At 38.5% G+C, this 22,763-nt stretch overlaps 3 protein-coding genes across 5 annotated transcripts; all 3 read right to left on the bottom strand.

Annotated features, from left to right (window-relative positions):
- Positions 1-12,300: 12,300 nt before the first annotated feature.
- On the bottom strand, positions 12,301-15,767 carry LOC103518176. The gene is made up of 3 exons (XM_008483231.1): positions 15,738-15,767; positions 12,849-12,942; positions 12,301-12,619 (listed from the first exon to the last, which is right to left on the bottom strand). The coding sequence occupies exons 1-3, from the start codon at positions 15,765-15,767 to the stop codon at positions 12,426-12,428; spliced, it is 318 nt and encodes a 105-aa protein (XP_008481453.1). The 3' UTR covers positions 12,301-12,425.
- An 894-nt stretch (positions 15,768-16,661) lies between these two features.
- Positions 16,662-18,428, bottom strand: LOC103518175. 3 transcript variants are annotated; one of them, XM_008483228.3, is made up of 3 exons: positions 17,693-18,428; positions 17,198-17,366; positions 16,662-16,980 (listed from the first exon to the last, which is right to left on the bottom strand). In XM_008483228.3, the coding sequence occupies exons 1-3, from the start codon at positions 18,206-18,208 to the stop codon at positions 16,787-16,789; spliced, it is 879 nt and encodes a 292-aa protein (XP_008481450.1). In that variant the 5' UTR covers positions 18,209-18,428; the 3' UTR covers positions 16,662-16,786. The 3 variants fall into 3 exon arrangements, with proteins under 3 accessions (XP_008481450.1, XP_026685849.1, XP_008481451.1); XM_026830048.1 differs by having other exon boundaries at positions 17,198-17,442; positions 17,769-18,428; XM_008483229.3 differs by having other exon boundaries at positions 17,198-17,675; positions 18,005-18,428.
- A 1,393-nt stretch (positions 18,429-19,821) lies between these two features.
- LOC103518174 (quinone oxidoreductase-like protein 2 homolog) lies at positions 19,822-21,671 on the bottom strand (the record flags this gene model as incomplete). The annotated part of the gene is made up of 4 exons (XM_008483227.3): positions 19,822-20,134; positions 20,397-20,546; positions 20,914-21,098; positions 21,474-21,671. Coding segments are annotated over 4 exons (687 nt in total), but the record flags the coding sequence as incomplete, so codon positions are not given.
- Positions 21,672-22,763: the final 1,092 nt, after the last annotated feature.

Here is a 22,763-nt window from a genome sequence, read left to right as displayed (position 1 = left end):
AGACAGTGTAAGTAGGTACATAACATTATTAACAGTAAGTACCTAATCAGTTGTCACTATCAAGTTATCAGTAGGTAATTAATGTGTTGTCTCCTTGCATGCCTAGAGCATCTTGTACCAGGTGCTAGTTACAATATTACAACAGGTGCTAGTTACAATGTTACAACAGGTGCTAAATGTTACAATGGATGTTCAGAGATAACTCTCGAGACATCTCAATCTATTGATAAATCGATTGATAAAGATGGTAATGATGTTTCGATAATATATATCGCTCCAAGCACGCGAGCTCTGATAACAACTGATACCTAAGGTGATAATGATAAGACTTGGCTGGACTCTTGTTTGATGATATCTAAAATCTGCTGCGGTAGATCTAGAAAGAGTTGTCAGATGTCATTTGATTCGCTATGACTTTACTGATCATGAATTTTTGTTTGAAAAATAATAATACCTACTATTGTTCTAATAGGTCACTCAATTTTGTGTTTGTAAATTTGTTTATTTGACCATACCTGTCCAACGGTTAGTTGTGGATTTCATTGAAAGTTATTGTCCAAAAAGTTGAAAAAAGGATATTTCATCATTAGATTTTGGGATTTTCGGACCCAATGAAACTTTTTTCGTAGAGTTCTAAAGTTGAAACAGTTGACTAACACTAGTTAAGTGTTCTACTTGTAACTTGTGGTGCTGTGGTTTGAGTCCCAAGTACCTAGTGTCATAGAAATTCAGTCGACAGATTGGCAGAGTCAGTTCAAGGGTTTTTCTTCTTTTTACTTTGGTGGATACCTATAAACTACATACCGACCTACCTACATTATTCCTTACTTGGAAAAAAAAAAAAAAAAAAAAAAAAAATAAATTCAATAAAAGGTTATCTAGGTACCACAGCTTGGAGCAATTATTTATCTGAAATTTATCTCTCGCTTTATAAATGAGATAAATGTTAGTCACATTATGTTGGAATGTTTGTAAAAAACACATACCTACCTAAATAAAACACATAAATAAAATAAATAATACTTGAATAAAATGTACCTAAGTATTTATAAAAAAATCGCCACCTACGCATTTTCCTCTTTCTGGTTCTTTGGTTCAAATAATGTGGACAGTTAAGTTCAGGGTTGGCAACTCAATAGTTGATTAATGGCGGGACCTACTGTGTGACCTTAAAAACAAAAGCGCTATTGTGTTTTTGGCAACATTGATATCCAGTGTTGCCGCGGGCATCAGTCCGCTCCCATTTAATTAAAATTGGCACTAAGTTGTTTACACTGAACAAAAAAATGTTTTAAGTTCTTAAGAAATAGGTATACCTAATTACATAGGTAGGTATTTCCTAAAAAAATGCATCTTTTTGTATTGATTGATTAAATGGAAGTAACAATAACAATTATAATGCTCATTTATACAACTTGAATAGGACTGAAAAGTCCCTTAACCCGAGTAGTACTATTTATTGTCAAATTATTAAAGAATGTTGAGGATAAAATTCTATACCTCTACTGGGATTGAACCCACTACCCCCTCATTAGTAGGCGAGCGTCTTATTAATTACACCACCGAGTCAAGTGGGGCTCTAGGGACCTCAAAACGTGTTTTGGCACTAAAATCTGACCATCGAAAATTTGACCCGATTACATTACTTTCCTTCCTATAGGATAAAGAAAGTAATAACAATTATAATGCTCATTTATACAACCTGAATAGGACTGAAAAGTCCCTTAACCCGAGTACTATTTATTATTGTCAAATTATCAAACAATGTTGAGGATAAAATTCTATACCTCTTCTGGGATTGAACCCAGCACTACCCCCTCATTAGCAGGCGAGCGTCTTATTCATTACACCACCGAGTCACCGAGTCAAGTGGGAAATGTGTCTCTCGCTCATCTATTGAGGGACATACGACAAAATGGACTTACTTTGACTGTAATGTGATACCTGAGACAGCAAAAACCACCCCCTCCTACCCTTAGCAAAGTGCTCTATTGCAAAAGTTGTTGCATCTGACAACCATGTAATTGTATGCCTTATATGTTTTATGTTCCAGAGTCCTAATAATAAAGCAATAATAATAACTTAACAATCATGCTTAGAACAACATTGCACATTGCTCTTTTTTTTTAGTTCTGGCTTTTGGCATCTCTACTAATTTACAAGTTTCTTCTGAACTTAATAGATTGATATCGTAGCATGTTCATCCCGTAGTATGTCTCTTATCAAGTGGGCTAGACGGGATAAAATGTCCTCAATCAGGTGCTGGGTCAACACGAAAACGCCAGAGATTTTAACGTGAGCTAATTTTTGGTCTCTGGTGAAAATCTCTTGTTGCATCGTTACGGTTTGTCCAATTTTGATGAAATTTTCCAAAAAATGTTCAAAGCGCAAAGTAAAATTTCTCATGAGAATTGGGACAGATCAGGATTTTGGGAGGCCCGTACGGACTACGGAATCTTTTTCCGAGTTCTACATCTTAAACTATCAATATCCAACAGTAGGCTAACGGGAGTAAACGAATAAATTAACTTTTCAGTCCTGTGCTGGACGTCAAGATATATTCTATTCTATTCTGATGTTACTGTGTTAGTAGTATCATAGACAATATTCTGATGTTACATACCTAGTGCCATCCAGTGTGGAATGTCCCATGACTATCATGATGTCATGTCATATTTTTTCCTTATAGAGTTGTCATCAGACTGATGGAGATCCTAAATGTCTACAGAACACGAGGATACCTAGACCAGTGGTAGATCTGACATGCCCACCTCTATGGCCGAGTGGTTAAGAGCTCTGGCTTTCAACTCGGAAGGGCTGGGTTCGAATCACGGCTGGAGCAGAAATTTTATGACCAAAATTTCCAGTTACCAAACAGGCATAACTTGAGCACAGGGCCGAAAAAAACTTCAATTCCATCGAGAATCAAACCCAAGACCTCCAGAGTGCAAGTACTCACTCGGGCACGGAATCTGCTTTCTCAATAGTGTTATAATCTGAGCATTTTCCTCTTATAAATCTCAGGGGAGGAAGGCAGGTACAATATTCTGAGAGAGGATGTGAGATCATATTGCAATATGCTTTCACTAGTGCAAGTACTCACTCGGGCACGGAATCTGCTTTCTCAATAGTGTTATAATCTGAGCATTTTCCTCTTATAAATCTCAGGGGAGGAAGCGAGGTACAATATTCTGAGAGAGGATGTGAGATCATATTGCAATATGCTTTCACTAGAATATTATCGTTCCTAAATAATCAGTGGCGAAGTTGAGCACAGTGTTGGGGTATATTCAACCTTCCGAATTATTAGTGGAGATGTCAAAACTCCTCAAACAAACGAATAATAACTTTTCAGTCCTGTGCTGGACGTAACAAGATATATTCTATTCTATTCTGATGTTACTGTGTTAGTAGTATCATAGGCAATATTCTGATGTTACCATATACCTAGTGCCATCCAGTGTGAAATGTCCCATGACTATCATGAAGTCATGTCATAATTTTTTCCTGATAGAGTTGTCATCAGACTGATGGAGATCCTAAATGTATACAGAACACGGGTATACCTAGACCAGTGGTGGATGTGACATGCCCACCTCTATGGCCGAGTGGTTAAGAGCTCTGGCTCTCAACTCGGAGGTGCTAGGTTCGAATCACGGCTGGAGCAGAAATTTTATGACCAAAATTTCCAGTTACCAAACAGGCATAACTTGAGCACAGGGCCGAAAAAAACTTCAATTCCATCGAGAATCAAACCCAAGACCTCCAGAGTGCAAGTACTCACTCGGGCACGGAATCTGCTTTCTCAATAGTGTTATAATCTGAGCATTTTCCTCTTATAAATCTCAGGGGAGGAAGCGAGGTACAATATTCTGAGAGAGGATGTGAGATCATATTGCAATATGCTTTCACTAGAATATTATCGTTCCTAAATAATCAGTGGCGAAGTTGAGCACAGTGTTGGGGTATATTCAACCTTCCGAATTATTAGTGGAGATGTCAAAACTCCTCAAACTACCTATACGGTAGTTGTTTGCATTTATACAGTGGGGGATTAGTGCAACGTACATACATGTAAAATGAGAGTATCTAGAATTCTGGATCATATTAAATATTACTCATGTAGTCATTTCTAGAGCTCGATTCAGAAAGTAAATATTTATCTATGTACTTATTCCAGGTGTTTTATGTTTTACATGGGTCTTGCTCCACGGTAGGAATGTAGTGCTTCGTTCGTCCACGGTAGGAATGTAGTGCTTCGTTCGTCCACGGTAGGAATGTAGTGCTTCGTTCGTCCACGGTAGGAATGTAGTGCTTCGTTCGTCCACGGTAGGAATGTAGTGCTTCGTTCGTCCACGGTAGGAATGTAGTGCTTCGTTCGTCCACGGTAGGAATGTAGTGCTTCGTTCGTCCACGGTAGGAATGTAGTGCTTCGTTCGTCCACGGTAGGAATGTAGTGCTTCGTTCGTCCACGGTAGGAATGTAGTGCTTCGTTCGTCCACGGTAGGAATGTAGTGCTTCGTTCGTCCACGGTAGGAATGTAGTGCTTCGTTCGTCCACGATAGGAATGTAGTGCTTCGTTCGTCCACGATAGGAATGTAGTGCTTCGTTCATCCACGGTACGGAGAGCTTTCCAATATTTTGTTCTTCTCTCTTCAATTTCGGGAGGATAAAACCTCCGTTGTTACAGGTCCCTCTATCAAACCTCTTTGGATTATTATTATTGAATTATTTTAGGTCAAGACCAGCCCGATGACAATGTAAATTTAGCAGTGAACAGAAACTCCAATATCTTCCAGTCTACTTAATGTCCCCAGGCTTGCAGTGTGGCCCATGTCATAGTATGCCATGTTATAGTATGGCCTCTGTAAACCACGCAACCACAAAGCACGGAACATAACTTGCTATGACGTCTTGAGAGCATGTCAGCTGCGGGCTGCCAACATGCATAAGGTTCTACATAGTAACCTACCTGATGTAGAGTATCTTATGGATATTAGATTTCTTCACTTGTCAAGTTGTCATGATGGGCAATGTGGTGTAGCGATAGGACTGCTTGAAGCCTCTGATCTGGACTGACTAGTGTCACCCTGACCCTGCTAGTTACTGTTGATCCATTGTTGTCAGATGATGTCAGTATTGGATTGGTCTTCAACAGAGTCAGATATTTCATCAATTACTCTTCAATCTGGTCTCTTCCACTGAACAAACAGGCAAGAAGGTTTCTATCGCTGGACTTGCAGAGCCCTATGTGTGCAGGTATTCACATCTGTGGTCATGGTCAACTTCCCCATGCCGGCCTACATGAGCATAAGATTAACTGAGACACTCTACTACCAAAGCATCATCAACGCCCGGGTCTACACTCTCATGTTGAAGTATTTGCTAGCCTGTGAGCATGCTCAGAGACTAGTCCGGAACAGTCTGCAAGTATTCTCAGAGGTTAGAAAACACTCCAATATGATATTATAAACCAGATGCTAAGAATTATTGTAAGAGTAGGTATCAATACCAAGTTAGTAGAATTCTAGTGATGCTTGGATCAAGACAACCTATTATTGGCAATATATGTATTGAAATACCTCGTCTACAAGTCTGGCATAGAATTTTATTCATCTGTTTACATTTACAATAATGCCTCATGTCTCAGCCTCAACATTCCTAGACAGATTCTGCAGGTCTCCTGAAATTCTTATTCCTATTACTAACAAACACTAGAGGATCAGGTACCTGCCTGTATTGCCTCGATGATCAAATCTACATTAAGTGTGTTACAATAGTTAATATTTGGTGATTTACATGGTCCTATCCTATTGGGATTTATCAAAATTGGGACCAACTGACCTTGGTGTTCTAAGTTACCAAGTTCCAACACATAATGTAATGTGATTGTATTCAAATATTTTAAATCCAATCACACACGTAATAGTTTGGTGAACTGCTCTGGTATGTGGCAGACTCCATATTATAACACACGGCTTATCTATGGTTGTATGTATCTTAGCTTTGAGAGATGGGGTACTGGAATGTGGAATAAATTTAGTCAAATTTTCGAGACGGTTCAAGAGTTGGTAACCATATTTCACCTACCTGATCGTGACGTAAATATCCGCCATACATTCGTTGGTTGAGACTCTCAGATTTCAATATTAGTAAAGCTAATAGCTACCCACTTATTCAGTAAAGCAGTTCCTCTTATCATACATAATTTTTAGAAAATATTCAAATTATGCGGATAGGCCGACATTTTTGGATAGGAACTTGGCCTTTTTTTCACATTTTTGTTTTTGTGGGGGTTATTTATTCTTCCTACCTTTGTTCCAGGTTCCTATGGTCAGAACATGTGAGATTAGAAAAAGAATTGATAAATAAAATTGTTCAATCCAAATTGATCAAAATATACCTAGGTATTTGATTTTTCCAAACGAAATTCTCCTGATGTAACAAGACCTGCCGATGAGACCCTCGTTATTGCAGTCATTCAACTCTAAGCATGGAAATCGTGAAATAAGAAGCGTTCTAAATGCGACGGACGTGTTCACAGAAATCTCTGTTGTAACATACGTGGACAATCATTCGGAATCCAATAATCAGAGCCGAAATCACCGAACATGTGTTTGGAATCAATCTGATTATGTACAAGAGTGTGACAGTTGTTGCTATTGTTCAATTGGAAAAGATCTGGGAGTCAATCAGTCGATTGTGATTCTACATCTCGGATTCTCAGACCGTGGGTAGCCGTTTCCAAATCGCACTCAACGATGTCCTAGGAAATCCTTAGTTAACCGGTCCAAAGAGTAGGTACGGACACGTTTGTACACCAGTGGCCCAACCGTCTGTGTTTTTAACGAATATTTAAGAGATTGATAAAGGTGATTCCTCATCTCCTCTACTTTATCTAGGGAAGCATTTGAGGATGTTAAACCAATACTCATGACTCATGACCTGAGAGTCAGGCCCGTCATCAACACCTCATAAAGGCCCTCGTACAAAGGCTAGGAGACTCATTTGGCCTGACTGACAAAAGTCGTGACATGGTCTTCTCATCACGATACAAAGAGTAGGACATACTTTATACAACGAGGAAAATTGATATAGCTAGTGATCATTCGTATTGATTGATTCTTAACAAGGGAGATCAGATGGGATTTATGAACCACTTTCTTTACCCTTTGGGCTTTCGATAGGGTATACATATAATCTAGGGGCTTTCCATGGCGTATCTAATGCGCCTAGGAAATTTCTTGAACAAAAATACACAGACCCATAACTAGTAGCTATTTGGGACAATGGTTTATTTTAGGGGCAGTTGTAAATCTCTGAGCATGCCCGGAAACTATTGCCGAACTGTTTCCAAGTGTTCTCAGAGGAAACGTTTCAACATAAGGATTGTAAATCCGGGTGTTAATTTGTCACCGAAAGCATAGAGTAACATGTTCTTTGTAATCGTGTTCATTTGTAAAACCACTTGTAATTGCATGTTCATCTGTAATCTACAGGTGTTTCTGAAGTGAGCACCTGACTTCAATAATAAATCCATCTTTAGATCTTTGGATGATAGCTCTGACAATTCTGATATCCTACCTTACTCGCGGCTATTGCTATTCTAAGATCAATGGAATCGGTTCATCTTCTAGGATCAATGACTTTAAGTGACAATCGGTCCTATCACTTAGTTGACAGATCGCTTAGTAGATCATCACTGAGTTTTGGCATCTCCACTAATTTATAGGGTTTTCTCTCCCGTGTTGGCAACGAAATTTGTTTGTGTTTATCTACTGTAGGGGTAAACACTTTGTGTATTACAAATGCATTGGGCCAATGCCTGATTGGTTAATTTTAAATTTAACTTTGGAATGAGATTATCTGCAGAGTTCTAATACTTGCAAACTTGCACAGGTTTTACTGTAGTTTTACTTTGCACAGGTTTACCTGCACAGTTTTAACTGCACAGGTTTACCTGCACAGTTTTTCTCACACAGGTATATCTGCACAGCCAAAACGCATCTTGAATAGTCTACTTGCTCCACCTCGCACTCAGTTAGCGCAGAGTTACCATTTTAAATCAGTAAGTGGGGAAGCAAGGTTGAATCGAATTTGATTCAAAAGTTCAACCGTATACGTATGATTCTGTAACAATAGAGCATTGTGATGTATGATTAGAATTAGTCCGCGCTGATTACCTAGACCTAGGCTTATACGATACGGTATAATTTTATAGCTCCGTAATCAAACTTTCAGTATAATATGTCAGAGTTTGAGAAACAACAACACCCAACCGTCATTTCGCAAAATTTTTCAGGGAAAAGCAGAAAAAAACATTCCTTTTCAGTTAAGTTAACTTTTATGTCGCTGTTGAGGTTCGAACAGCAGCGCAGTCCCCTTGTTTCGAATGCCTTATCCCAGCCGTCTGACAGACCCCAGGCCTGACAGACCGCGGTCTGTTAGACCGTTCAGGCTGGTATCCTCCCTGTTTAAAGTCTCCCAGCCAGTCCTAAAGATAGGTAGTTATCAGACGAAATGGGAAAAAAGTGTCCTCGGTTATTGAAACTGGAGAAGTAGTGTGCTATTCTCATTACTTCCTAGGTATTCTAGTAGTTAAAATAATGTTTTATTTTTGGTTTTAAAATAATAAAATAATTTTAAATAATTAAATTTTAGATAATATCGCCTGATTAAATACTTTTTTAAACCTTTTTGACGTGTTGGATTTTTATTGGATTTATTGAGCACGAGAAATTTACGTTAATTATCTGTGGCAGATATTTTTTTAGTGGTAAATTTCCTGTAAAAATCTTACTTTTTATACAAGTTTTGAGTGGAAATTCTATTGCTGTTGTTGGCGAAGCTCGGACCAACTATCAAGACCAACTTTCGTCCGGATGGCAGAGTTTAGTGGCAGAGCTTTCACTGACGTGAAAATGAAGTTATGATAAATCGCAAGCTCTTCAGGTATGACTAGTTAACATGTTTCATAGCCAATGAGTTCAGGTAATTATTTCAAGGGATTGTTCGACCTTCCCCACGTATACCGTCCTGTCCCTTTGTTCTATCTAATCTGCATTGCTATTATTGATAAATAATTGGACAGCATTAAGCAGGAAACCCATCCATAAGGCAATTCCCTTTATGGATGGTTCTCTTCTGATTAATGCTGTCCAATTTATTCTTTCTCCTCTTCCTCCCCCCTTTATCCTCCAATTCAATCCCTTTTATTACAGAAATTCTACAGTTAAATCCACACGTACGGTTTTCACTATCTGGTCGTAAATCCTAGCCTGTAGCGTATGTACCAGGATTTATGTCTATGAATAAACAGTGGTATTTATATAGGTACTTACTTATACTTATTTAGACTTAAGTATACTTACTTCCGTGCTTCCGTCCCAGCCTCATCTTAACCACCAATATTAAATACCTGTTGCATACCAATACCCTGTTGTTGGTATTTATCAATGTTTAGATTATTTAGAATGAGAATGCATTTAACGATTAAAGAATCATAATAGGTTCTCTCAGCCTTTTTACCGGATGGACCAAGAAAATGTGGTAGTTTTGACACATCCACTTTTGATTCAAGTATCTCCTTTTACAGCTGCTATGTAGGTACTTCTTATTCTGCAAGTAGATATGTATATATGAAATAGTTTATGGCAAATGTAATTCGCAAAAAGGTACTTTCAACATTGTACCACTATCTACATGTACTAGCAGACACTAACTTGAGCAATTAACAGGATCGGGTGATGTCGAAAACCGGTATCGGAGTCGGCTAGAATCGGTCTCCGTACCTCTAGGGGTAGAAGGTGGCATTCAAAGCAAAGGTCTAGGGCAGATAATAAACCGTACAACTGTTGCGGCATAACGCCATAATTCATTAGACACCCATGCTTTAATAATTGCAAATATCGGATGACGTATGGGTATAAGCATTCAAAGCAAAGGTCTAGGGCAGATAATAAACCGTACAACTGTTGCGGCATAACGCCATAATTCATTAGACACCCATGCTTTAATTGCAAATATCGGATGACGTATGGGTATATCGTACAATAGAAACCGAGGTTCTTTCAACATATTCAATTACAGTTAGACCAAAGCGAACATGAGTAGAAATCAATATCGCGTTTAGTTCAGAATTTTATTAATCGGCCGGACATTGATAACAATAAAATTATAGACTATTCAAGTACTCAAGTATCAAGCAGTTAGCACTCAAGTAGCTATTTCTACAAGCTAGGGTACAGTACAATAAAATTTTGTAATGTGACAAAGGCGACGCTAACAGTGATTCAGTGACAGAAGAAAGACCGCTACAGGACACTCAAAGACCCTATGGAACCCAAAATCTAATGAGCAATTGGACTGTTAACAAGGTTGCCGAATTTTATCACAATTGGATAAACCCAACGGGAGTTATGGTGGACAAACAAACTTAGTAGACAAACCAAAGGAAAATTTTGTACAGAGGGCTGCTGTTAAAAGCTATGATCTGAACAAATAACTCTTATGAGGTTTGATGACTTAAAAACCAATAATGCCAGCCTAAATAGCTTGAATGATAGTGCGCCTGTGTTGTAAGCGAAAGGTCGCGGGTTCGATTCCCGACCTTCCTAGCCTGTCATCCTGTCTTTGATTTCAGGACGATCAGATCTCCGTTGTCACAGTTCCCTCTATAGAATTGGCTCTCACAGTTAAAAGATAGAACTTTACAAAAATTCTCAATAACACAATCTCAATTGTATACAGATTAAAAGCTCAAGTCTTGCCTCAAGCTGCATGGGTTAAGAATTGAATATTTACAATAATCTAATCTGGTATAGCACTGTGACTAGCGATTGTCCATTATACCTACAGGGTGTTCTAAATAAAAAGGACAGTAACTTATTGTAAGAAGAATTTTTGAAAGAACGAAGTGAGGTCCAATTTTGAGCTCAACATTGGAGCAGTTGCAAATGGGTAAAAATTATAAATAAATGGGCAATTCCTACGTAAAAAGTTGGGAAAAATTCAAATCCGAGGTCAAAACTCCGAAAAAATAACTGTAAAAGGTCAAAAATTCAACTTTTATTTTTCGTTCTAATGAAAGAGTTCAAAAATGTGTGACGTCAGACTTTACGCAGTTGTTTTTTTCGTCCGCTAGATAGCGCCAGTATGGAAGCACGCTTGCGGAGGGAGCAGAAAGAAATGCGCAGTAACGTATGCGCACAAACACATTAATGCGTTGCCTGCGAGGGAGCTTTGCTCGGGACATTGGATGTGACGTCATCGCCTACGGGAGCGTATGCCGTGACGTCAACAATAAGCACGTGTACCTACCTATTTCAAAAGTGTTCCCCATTTGTACGCAATCAGGCCGTTTTGTTCGCAACTAGTATGGAGCCGAGCGCGGGTGTATGTGTGTAAGTCTGTCAGGGGCATTTGGTATTGTGGAGTAGCCCACATCTGAACTCAAGGGCGTAAACTGGAGCGTATTCACCTTATATCTCGCCAGTCATAAGTATTACTTGAGAGAAAGTAAAAGTCAAAGTATACCAATAGCTGGTTATAGTTACCTCTGGTTGTATAGTAAACCGTACAGCCATATACACACATGTGCGAAATAATTCCGAGGCAGATTGACTTTAGAACTTTTTTCAATATAATAGTAAAAAAAAAAAATCAAATAAAATTGGTTGATATGTTGTTAGAAGTAGAAGACAACAACATTAGGAGGGAGGGGGGCTGCCCCCTCAAGTTTTATTTTCCTTCTTTATTTCAGACCAGACTCGGAAAAATTGGAGCTTAATAAAGCGGCGCGGCGGTAAAACGTAATTTGTCATAAAGTTTGTACCTATAAAGTAAACAAAGTAAGTAAGGGTGCTTTAGATAGGTAATATTAGTAGAACATTACAGAAGAATGCATAGTGAGGGTGGCAGGAATGTAAGTATATGCCACAGGCTACAACCTCGCCCTTGACTCAATGCAACACTCACTCTCTTACTCTTGTTTATTACCTATGCTATCAGTATCAGGCTAAGTGGTCGCTTTGTGAACGCCAAGTAGAAAAGATTCATCATTATAAACATGATTGTTTTTTTCAATATTAGTTTCCTTTTCCCCCCTTCTTCTTTGGTTGCCTTATTTTGCAGGCCTGATAAGTAACTACGTATCTAACCATTTCCTAATTTGAGAATGAACCAGAAAATAAAACCAGGTTTACCTATTGGTATTGGTCCTTACCTATCTTAGGATAAGGAAAGTGATGGATTTAAGGAGGCATTGGGCAAAAGGAATAGGTGAAATAACAACTTGGGGAGTCAAAATGTCAAATTGTTAAAATTCTCAACTTTAAGGACAGTTAATTTTATTAATTCTTTCCTAGGTATGTAGGCACCAAGGCTCAAGTTGCATTTCAGAGATCCGACTTTAACACCTTCTGTCTCTACAGGTCACCACAGAAGCACTGCTGCAGAACCCGGGTCTCCAGGAGTTGTCGATATTCCAGAATATTGTACGGGTTAAAGTTGTTGAGAGCCAGCTGATGAGGATACAGGGTTTCCATAAAGTCATGCATAGTAAATTCATTCGGGTCGTGCGAAGATTTTGTGTGGCTCGCGCGAACTTTCCGAGGTCTTCCTATAAGTTACGAGGAGTAATGGGGAGAGTTTTGTGAGATCCTCTTTTGACCTGAGATAACTTCCTAAATAATGGGGGAAATAGGCCCTCATCCCTCATCCTATGGAAGAGAACTTGGTTGAATTTCCAGACAAACGGCAATAAGGAGCAAAAATGTTTCCCTAAAGGTTCTATTAGGGGTAAAAGATACCTAATAGGACAACCTCTATTTAGATACAAGATAGATTACCTCTTGGGTTAAGTGTCTTCGGGATATGTTTTCTAGGTTTGTATTTTCGGCGCCGTTTGGTAGGGGGATTGCCCGATTTTCGGACCCAATGAAACTTTTTTCGTAGAGTTCTAAAGTTGAAACAGTTGACTAACACTAGTTAAGTGTTCTACTTGTAACTTGTGGTGCTGTGGTTTGAGTCCCAAGTACCTAGTGTCATAGAAATTCAGTCGACAGATTGGCAGAGTCAGTTCAAGGGTTTTTCTTCTTTTTACTTTGGTGGATACCTATAAACTACATACCGACCTACCTACATTATTCCTTACTTGGAAAAAAAAAAAAAAAAAAAAAAAAAAAAAAAATGAATTCAATAAAAGGTTATCTAGGTACCACAGCTTGGAGCAATTATTTATCTGAAATTTATCTCTCGCTTTATAAATGAGATAAATGTTAGTCACATTATGTTGGAATGTTTGTAAAAAACACATACCTACCTAAATAAAACACATAAATAAAATAAATAATACTTGAATAAAATGTACCTAAGTATTTATAAAAAAATCGCCACCTACGCATTTTCCTCTTTCTGGTTCTTTGGTTCAAATAATGTGGACAGTTAAGTTCAGGGTTGGCAACTCAATAGTTGATTAATGGCGGGACCTACTGTGTGACCTTAAAAACAAAAGCGCTATTGTGTTTTTGGCAACATTGATATCCAGTGTTGCCGCGGGCATCAGTCTGCTCCCATTTAATTTATATTGGCACTAAGTTGTTTACACTGTACAAAAAAATGTTTTAAGTTCTTAAGAAATAGGTATACCTAATTACATAGGTAGGCATTTCCTAAAATAATGCACCTTTTTGTATTGATTGATTAAATGGAAGTTGGAAAATAATAGCGAAGACAACCACCAAGCACCAACCACCAGACCACCACTGATAAAAAAAATCTGGTGTGAACATCACACGACTTTCCTTATCCTATTGAATGATTCTTATTTGAGTGTTCTTTTACCTTAACTTTTACAATATTTCTAACCGTTTTGTCGCTATAGCTAAAAACTGCCAAAAAACGGTCGAAATCTGTCCAAAAGCGGTCAAAATACCGCCAAGCGCAGCAACCATCAACCATGTAATTGTATGCCTTATATGTTTTATGTTCCAGAGTCCTAATAATAAAGCAATAATAATAACTTAACAATCATGCTTAGAACAGCATTGCACATTTATTGTAAAAGTTAATATAGAACATAAAAACAAGCATCATTCAATAGGATAAGGAAAGTCGTGTGATGTTCACACCAGATTTTTTAGTTCTGGCTTTTGGCATCTCCACTAATTTACAAATTTCTTCTGAACTACGTAGAAAATCGACAAATTGATCAAAGGAGTTTTGGCATCTCCACTAATTAACAAGTTTTTTCTTTCTTCTTCTGTATACCTAGGTACTAGAAAGTCGACAATTATTGATCAAAGGAGTTTTGGCATCTCCACTAATTTACAAGCTTCTTCTTCTAAAATATGAAATCGACAAAATATTGATCAAAGGAGAGAGCTTTTCAAAGTTCAAGTATAGGTACACGTAGAAAATCGACAAATTGATCAAAGGAGTTTTGGCATCTCCACTAATTAACAAGTTTTTTCTTTCTTCTTCTGTATACCTACTAGAAAGTCGACAGTTATTGATCAAAGGAGTTTTGGCAACTCCACTAATTTACAAGTTTATTCTTCTGAAATAGGAAATCGACAAAATATCGATCAAAGGAGAGAGCTTTTCAAAGTTCAAGTACTTCAAGTCTAAGCTCAACACTTCGCAAACCCGAGGAAGTAAAGTTCAAGTAATAGAATTTTATACAAAAATAAATAAGTACCTAGCTTTCATAGAGTGGCAGGGTCTTGTCAATACAGATCTAACCAGAGCGCGAGTGGACTAATTGCGAACAACTTGTACAGAACCTTCCCAGGTAAGAAAAAAAAAAACAGGAAGTTGTAGATAACGTACTCGAAAGATTATTTCAGCAACTTTCCAGTGTAATCAGTGTTAGGTAAAGTTCAGAAAGGTCTTCCACAGATGAGCTGGTTTTTCTAGTACATATGTACCTATAGGGTTAGGTGAAGTTCAAAAAGAACTTTCACAGATGAACTGATTTCTAGAGTAGGTAAGGTTGGGTGAAGTATAGAAAGGACTTTTATGTACAGAAAAGATGTTACTGTTTCTTTTTTGTAATAAATTGGAGTCTGTAATAAAAAGTGTAATTACGCAATAAGCACGTGGCAGGGTCTTGTCAATACAGATCTAACCAGAGCGCGAGTGGACTAATTGCGAACAACTTGTACAGAACCTTCCCAGGTAAGAAAAGGTACACATAGGTACTAATTGCGTAAAAAAAAACAGGAAGTTGTAGATAACGTACTCGAAAGATTATTTCAGCAACTTTCCAGTGTAAAGGTCTTTCACAGATGAGCTGGTCTTTCTAGTACATATACCTATAGATAGGGTTAGGTGAAGTTCAAAAAGAACTTTCACAGATGAACTGATTTCTAGTGTAGGTAAGGTTGGGTGAAGTATAGAAAGGACTTTTATGTACAGAAAAGATGTTACTGTTTCTTTTCTGTAATAAAATTGGAGTCTGTAATAAAAAGTGTAATTACGCAATAAGCATGTGTACCTACCTATTTCAAAAGTGTTCCCCATTTGTACGCAATCAGGCCGTTTTGTTCGCAACTAGTATGGAGCCGAGCGCGGGTGTATGTGTGTAAGTCTGTCAGGGGCATTTGGTATTGTGGAGTAGCCCACATCTGAACTCAAGGGCGTAAACTGGAGCGTATTCACCTTATATCTCGCCAGTCATAAGTATTACTTGAGAGAAAGTAAAAGTCAAAGTATACCAATAGCTGGGTTATAGTTACCTCTGGTTGTATAGTAAACCGTACAGCCATATAGGTACACACATGTGCGAAATAATTCCGAGGCAGATTGACTTTAGAACTTTTTTCAATATAATAGTAAAAAAAAAAAATCAAATAAAATTGGTTGATATGTTGTTAGAAGTAGAAGACAACAACATTAGGAGGGAGGGGGGCTGCCCCCTCAAGTTTTATTTTCCTTCTTTATTTCAGACCAGACTCGGAAAAATTGGAGCTTAATAAAGCGGCGCGGCGGTAAAACGTAATTTGTCATAAAGTTTGTACCTATAAAGTAAACAAAGTAAGTAAGGGTGCTTTAGATAGGTAATATTAGTAGAACATTACAGAAGAATGCATAGTCATCATTCGATTCCGCGTGAAAAATCACATGGGATCCACTATTCACTTGCCTATTTGGTAACGGTTCACAAATAAAGGGGAAATTTGTTGACACCGGGGAGTATCGAATGGTGCTACTTTTAGCACTCTCTGACTTACAGTTGAGAAGTTGCGGGTTCGATACTCCCCGTTGTCAACAAATTTCCCTTTTATTTGTGAACCATTAACAAGTAAGCATGTGAATAGTTGATCCCATGGGATTTTTCACGCCGAATCGAATGGTGAAATTTTTAGAACTGTCCGACTTACAGTTGAGAAGTTTAATGTAATAGAAAGTCGTGTGATGTTCACACCAGATTTTTTCAATATTAGTTTCCTTTCCCCCCCTTCTTCTTCTTTGGTTGCCTTATTTTGCAGGCCCGATAAGTAACTACGTATCTAACCATTTCCTAATTTTTTGAGAATGAACCAGAAAATAAAACCAGGTTTACCTATTGGTATTGGTCCTCACCTATCATAGGATAAGGAAAGTGATGTATTTAAGGAGGCATTGGGCAAAAGGAATAGGTGAAATAACAACTTGGAGAGTCAAAATGTCAAATTGTTAAAATTCTCAACTTTAAGGACAGTTAATTTTATTAATTGTTTCCTAGGTATGTAGGCACCAAGGCTCAAGTTCCATTTCAGAGATCCGACTTTAACACCTTCTGTCTCTACAGGTCACCACAGAAGCACTGCTGCAGAACCCGGGTCTCCAGGAGTTGTCGATATTCCAGAATATTGTACGGGTTAAAGTTGTTGAGAGCCAGCTGATGAGGATACAGGGTTTCCATAAAGTCATGCATAGTAAATTCATTCGGGTCGTGCGAAGATTTTGTGTGGCTCGCGCGAACTTTTCGAGGTCTTCCTATAAGTTACGAGGAGTAATGGGGAGAGTTTTGTGAGATCCTCTTTTGACCTGAGATAACTTCCTAATTAATGGGGGAAATAGGCCCTCATCCTATGGAAGAGAACTTGGTTGAATTTCCAGACAAACGGCAATAAGGGGCAAAATCCCTAAAGGTTCAATTAGGGGTAAAAGATACCTAATAGGACAACCTATATTTAGAAACAAGATAGATTACCTCTTGGGTTAAGTGTCTTCGGGATATGTTTTCTAGGTTTATATTTTCGGCGCCGTTTGGTAGGGGGATTGCCTGAGTCCTCAGCCTCAGTTTTTACCAACGAAATGTTCTCGTGATTTGAAGTCGACACATTGGTTGTCTCGAGATTTGAAGTGGAAATATTGTCGATGTCTTGATTCGAAGTCGAAATGATCTCTATCTCGTCATTTGAAGAGGATATATTCTTTGCTTTGATATTTGAAGTGGTAATATTGCTCTCGTGATTGGATGAGGAAATGGTCTTCGGATCGGTTTTCTCAAGAGTTGGCAACTCTGCTTCAGTATGAACATCGACCTCTACTTTGATGGTAAAAGGAGGTGTAGGAGACCGTGCCGTCAGTGGAGTTGGTGGTGTAGGCGAGCGTGCCGTCGGCGAAGAGGTGCCCGTATCAATCTCATGCGTTGCCTCACTAACGCTCTCTGGTGACGAGACTTGTATGTACAGAGGAGACAGATGTCTTGATTCGAAGTCGAAATGATCTCTATCTCGTCATTTGAAGAGGATATATTCTTTGCTTTGATATTTGAAGTGGTAATATTGTTCTCGTGATTGGTGGATGAAGAAATGTTCTTCGGATCGGTTTTCTCAAGAGTTGGCAACTCTGCTTCAGTATGAACATCGACCTCTACTTTGATGGTAAAAGGAGGTGTAGGAGACCGTGCCGTCAGTGGAGTTGGTGGTGTAGGCGAGCGTGCCGTCGGCGAAGAGGTGCCCGTATCAATCTCATGCGTTGCCTCACTAACGCTCTCTGGTGACGAGACTTGTATGTACAGAGGAGACAACATAGCATAGCTCAATGATTCCGCAGCATAAGGTTCGGATTGTTCGGAGTTATTTGAGAGACAACTGGGAGACATGGATGGGGAAGTAAATTGCCACTGTGGAGAGGATTGTTGGAGAGTGGGTGATATAAGGTCCAGTTCTTCTGGACATTCTTCTTGCGTAAATGGTGTGTCTATGTCAAAATACATAGCAAGACCAAAACTGAATATGGTCTCGAGAATTCGCTTGTTATTGCTGGGAATGGTAGTTTATTTTCGAGGATAGAATTCTTCAATAGAAGAAAACTGGATCAAAGTGAGGCTCGTGTAAAGCAAAGGCAAGTTGGTTGGAAAATGAGAAATCAATATTTCAGCAAACTTTACAGTCACTGGCTTCTTATTACGGAATCAAGAGTTCGAAGCGCCGGCGCGGCCCCACCCAGCACGCTTGATATAGCCAGCAATAATAACATGATTGCACCAGTTCTCGACGAATTACTAAGGTGAAGCAACGTTGTGCATGGTGGGTATCTGGACGAATGACTGTACAAGACAAAAAGTACAGCTGAAGCTTGCGAGATGCACTCAGTCTCTCGTGAGAACAATTTCAAAATTGGGGAGCTGACTGAAATAGCAGCGAAAATAAAGTGAGGCTGCCATACATTTCTGGTAGTACTCTGTTCACAGGAATTTTGCAAGAAAAAGCCATCACAGTTTAAACTTGATGAAATATTTCAGCAAACTTTACAGTCACTGGCTTCTTATTACGGAATCAAGAGTTCGAAGCGCCGGCGCGGCCCCACCCAGCACGCTTGATGTAGCCAGCAATAATAACATGATTGCACCAGTTCTCGACGAATTACTAAAGTGAAGCAACGTTGTGCATGGTGGGAATCTGGACGAATGACTGTACAAGACAAAAAGTACAGCTGAAGCTTGCGAGATGCACTCAGTCTCTCGTGAGAACAATTTCAAAATTGGGGAGCTGACTGAAATAGCAGCGAAAATAAAGTGAGGCTGCCATACATTTCTGGTAGTACTCTGTTCACAGGAATTTTGCAAGAAAAAGCCAAAGTTTAAACTTAAAGAAGTGATTCAGATAACAAAAATGAAACATTCCATTTTGTATTTTAACAATAAATAGATACTTAAGTACAAATAAGTTTAATGACTTCAGAAATGACGAATGCGATGAAGCTAAGCGCTTGAAAGAGGAATTCTGATGTCTACAATGATTATATTTGAGATTTTCAATAAACTTCTATCCAATTCACAATCCACAAAGGAGGGATGAATAGTTGAACACCGACTATAGGACCCCGCCGGGATCTATTCCTTGATATTGGTTAGGCCCGTTTAATATTGGAGGCGTAGATGCGCCACTTTGAACAGCGTTAAGTCGGCTGCATTTCTTCGTTTTAGTCTCAATATTTTTTTTAATTTTTATAGTTTTTTCTGAGATAATAAAAAAAAATCATGAGAATCACCAATTCTGATGTCTACAATATTTGAGATTTTCAATAAACTTCTATCCAATTCACAATCCACAAAGTTGAACACCGACTATAGGACCCCGCCGGGTTCTATTCCTTGCTATTGGTTAGGCCCGTTTAATATTGGAGGCGTAGATGCGCCACTTTGAACAGCGTTAAGTCGGCTGCCAAACCAAACGTATAAAAATGATGTACAGTTTATAGCGTTATAGAGGGTCTCTATCTCTCTATCATTTTCATAGGTTTGTTTTCGCAGGAGACTACGCGCTACTCAAAGGCTGCCAAACCAAACGTATAAAAATGATGTACAGTTTATAGCGTTATAGAGGGTCTCTATCTCTCTATCATTTTCATAGGTTTGTTTCCGCAGGCGACTACGCGCTACTCAAGGTCGTGCATCTACGCATGCAGTGTGAGAACAGCCTTACTATCTTACCTCCATTTTCATATTGAAATATCACGAAGGGATGAAGCATCAACTATCGAACCCTATTCCTTGATATTGATAACCAGCTTGCCTGAGGTTTTTCCAGTCTCGAAATGTTTCAGCGCCTCATTTATCTGATCCAGAGGAAATCGATCACAAATATGAGGCACTAGGTTTTGTTCCTCGTACATCTTGATGACATTCTTCACCGTATTCCTGGAATTAAACGAACGAAGTGAGTTCTGAAGTTTTAACTCGATTTTGGATTCAGTTGGTCCATTTGTTTCACGATAACTGTCGAACGGTTTGTCCAATTTTGGATGCAAATCAGCGAAAATGTTCAACACACAAAGGAAAAATTCTCAATAGATTTTTAGGTCAGTCAGAACTCAGGGAGATCTTTTTAAGAAATTCTCCGTTTTGCCCCCTAAAAAAAAAAGACATTTCTATTCAAAGTTAAAAAGTTAAACCAACTTACCGATAGATTCTAGGTGCATGTTTCCTATAATTGCCTAGAGATACACCTATGAGTGAAATGGAAGGTAGTTGTAGCAATTCACTCATGTATACTTCAGGGATAACTTTAGAGGAGAAGCCAGCAACTACAAGTTTACCTTCATGACCCACACTGGAAAACACAACAGGAGATAATATGAAAAGTGGAACAATCAGACCAACTAAACTAAAGGAACTCAGAACTAACTTTGCCCATTATTATAAAACAGTTTAACATTTGTTCAGTTGTTATTATTTTTTATTTCATTCCATTATTTTCTATTCTATTCTATTCAATCCTTCCAACACATAGGTAAGACTGAAAGGGTCCCTTTATAACAGGACTAAAAAGTCTCTTTACCATAGTACTATTATTCGGTTTCTGAAGAAATATTGAGGAAAACATTCCATACCTCAGCTTAGAATGAGATTGAACTCATGTCCTCCTGATCACCAGGCGAGCATATTGACCCCTACACCACTGAGAAAGGTGTACTCACCAATGCATAGCAGCTTTGAATACCTCTCCCCCAACTGCTTCAAATACAACATTAGCATATTTGCCTCCGCTCACTTCCAGTACTTTATTGACTAGGGATTTCTCATTGGTGAATGTTAGGGCTGCCCAGGCTCCCTTCTGACGAATCAGATCTGTTTTATCCTCAGAATTACAAACACCAATCACCTGAATGGAACAAAAAGAAGGTTGTTGTTATTTTGAAAATTATACTGTCCATTTTATAGAGTCCTGTACAGAGTTCAAGTGTCAACATATACTGCACTGAAGAAGACATCCTGACAAATCCAGCAGCAATTAAATATCAAGCCATTGGAAAGTGTAATTTGATGAATCAGATACAGAATAATGGAAGGCCAGCCAGTCACTATCAGGTAGACCTGATGGATACACCTGATCAGGTCTGCCTGCCAGGTGTACCTGATAGTGAGTGGAAGGCCTAAGAATTTCATGATCAATCCACCATCAGTTAGTAAGTACCTAGATCTATAATCAGGCACTCTCATATGCATATTTAATCAAGTACTTATGTAAGTATCTCACCTTTGCTTTGTAAATCTTGGTAGCCATATCCACTGCAGCCAGACCTAGACCTCCTCCCGCTGCTGTTACCAACACAGTTTGCTTCTCTTTTAGCTTGGCATGTCTGCTGAAAACTATCTGTGCTGTAGAGTAACTATCGGCCAAGGAAGCTGCATGCTCAAATGTCATTTTTTCAGGGATTTTGAATACATCCTTGAAGAACAAAATAAAATGAATTGGTTAAAACAAGGAGAAACCTTTCTAATGGTCTAAGATGAACAAAACATAAAAAAAAAAAAAAAATCCAAAACAGAATGAATTAGTTTCTAATGGATCCCTTAAGTTAACCACCTTTCCGTCACCTAAAATCTGTTTTCACGTCGGCACAAACGTGGCGCGCTTTAAAAACTTTAAAACAAAGGCTTTTTTTGTTTAAAAGCTCTTTTTTAATTTCTTTTCACTTCCTTTAACTAGAAGAAGATAAAAAAGTCACAATGGTAATTACGAAAGACAACTTTAAATTCGCGTATACAATCTCTTAATCTCTAGTACAGTCAGAGAGGTAAGTAGTTTCCCTAAACGCTTCATAGGACTCTTCAGTGTCGGCCTTGAAAGAGTGACGTCGTCACATTGTGTCACTATTTTAGTCTAGTCGTCACGAATGACTTCACTTGTTTGGAGACCACTAGTTTCTTCTATCAGGTAATGGGAATTCTCCCTGTCCATGCTAAACATTTCTTACAAAAGAAAATAAATGTATCCATGGAAAGTCGGGTTTTATTCATCTATCGTCAACGTCTGTTGGACCGGGATAGGGTAATTCCTAAAGAGTTTGTAACGGAAAAACAGTCACTAGTCGTTCAAGAGACTCTGGTTTCTCTGGTTAACTTTAACCAAGGTTGAGTTCCGTCAAAATTAAAAAATGAGAGTAAATGGTTAAATTATCTAGAAAACATACCAAAAGAATCCAACTCCTATCTGTAAGTTACAACACCGAGAGTTGAGTAGACTAGATGATAATATGTTACCTAGTCCTCTGCGATTTGGTGGGATGGGAACCATGGTCCGAAAACTCAAGAGACCCTGTCAATATCTTCAACGACTATGGTTTAGAAGAAGGTGTCTTCTTCTACTACTTCTCCTTGCACAATGTTCAACCTCTGTTTCAGAACGTAACTTGTTTCTTAATAACGTACCGAAGTCACTAGTTACACACCAAGTATGTTTACATTCAATAAAAATTTTAATTTTTCAGGGATACGGTTGTTAATCGTAGGACTTTGGTTGTGTGTGTACAAAGAATTGAATTCA

This window comes from Diaphorina citri, unplaced genomic scaffold (genome assembly GCF_000475195.1).
Source record: "Diaphorina citri unplaced genomic scaffold, Diaci psyllid genome assembly version 1.1 scaffold2104, whole genome shotgun sequence".
NCBI classification, from domain to species: Eukaryota; Metazoa; Arthropoda; class Insecta; order Hemiptera; family Psyllidae; genus Diaphorina; species Diaphorina citri.
Note: the sequence above shows the minus strand (reverse complement) of the source record. Positions and strands in the feature narration are given on the sequence as shown.

What these genes read in the sequence shown, in the direction of transcription:
- LOC103518176 (XM_008483231.1), bottom strand. Translation starts at nt 15,767, where the DNA reads ATGGCTGTACGGTTTACTATACAACCAGAG. An exon ending in GGTTTACTATACAACCAGAG is followed by an intron (nt 12,943 to 15,737) that starts GTAACTATAACC and finishes CTACGAAAAAAG; the next exon opens with TTTCATTGGGTCCGAAAATC. An exon ending in GAAGACACTTAACCCAAGAG is followed by an intron (nt 12,620 to 12,848) that starts GTAATCTATCTT and finishes CGTAACTTATAG; the next exon opens with GAAGACCTCGGAAAGTTCGC.
- LOC103518175 (XM_008483228.3), bottom strand. Translation starts at nt 18,208, where the DNA reads ATGTATTTTGACATAGACACACCATTTACGCAAGAAGAATGTCCAGAA. An exon ending in TTTCGACTTCGAATCAAGAC is followed by an intron (nt 17,367 to 17,692) that starts ATCTGTCTCCTC and finishes TCGAATCAAGAC; the next exon opens with ATCGACAATATTTCCACTTC. An exon ending in GAAGACACTTAACCCAAGAG is followed by an intron (nt 16,981 to 17,197) that starts GTAATCTATCTT and finishes CGTAACTTATAG; the next exon opens with GAAGACCTCGAAAAGTTCGC.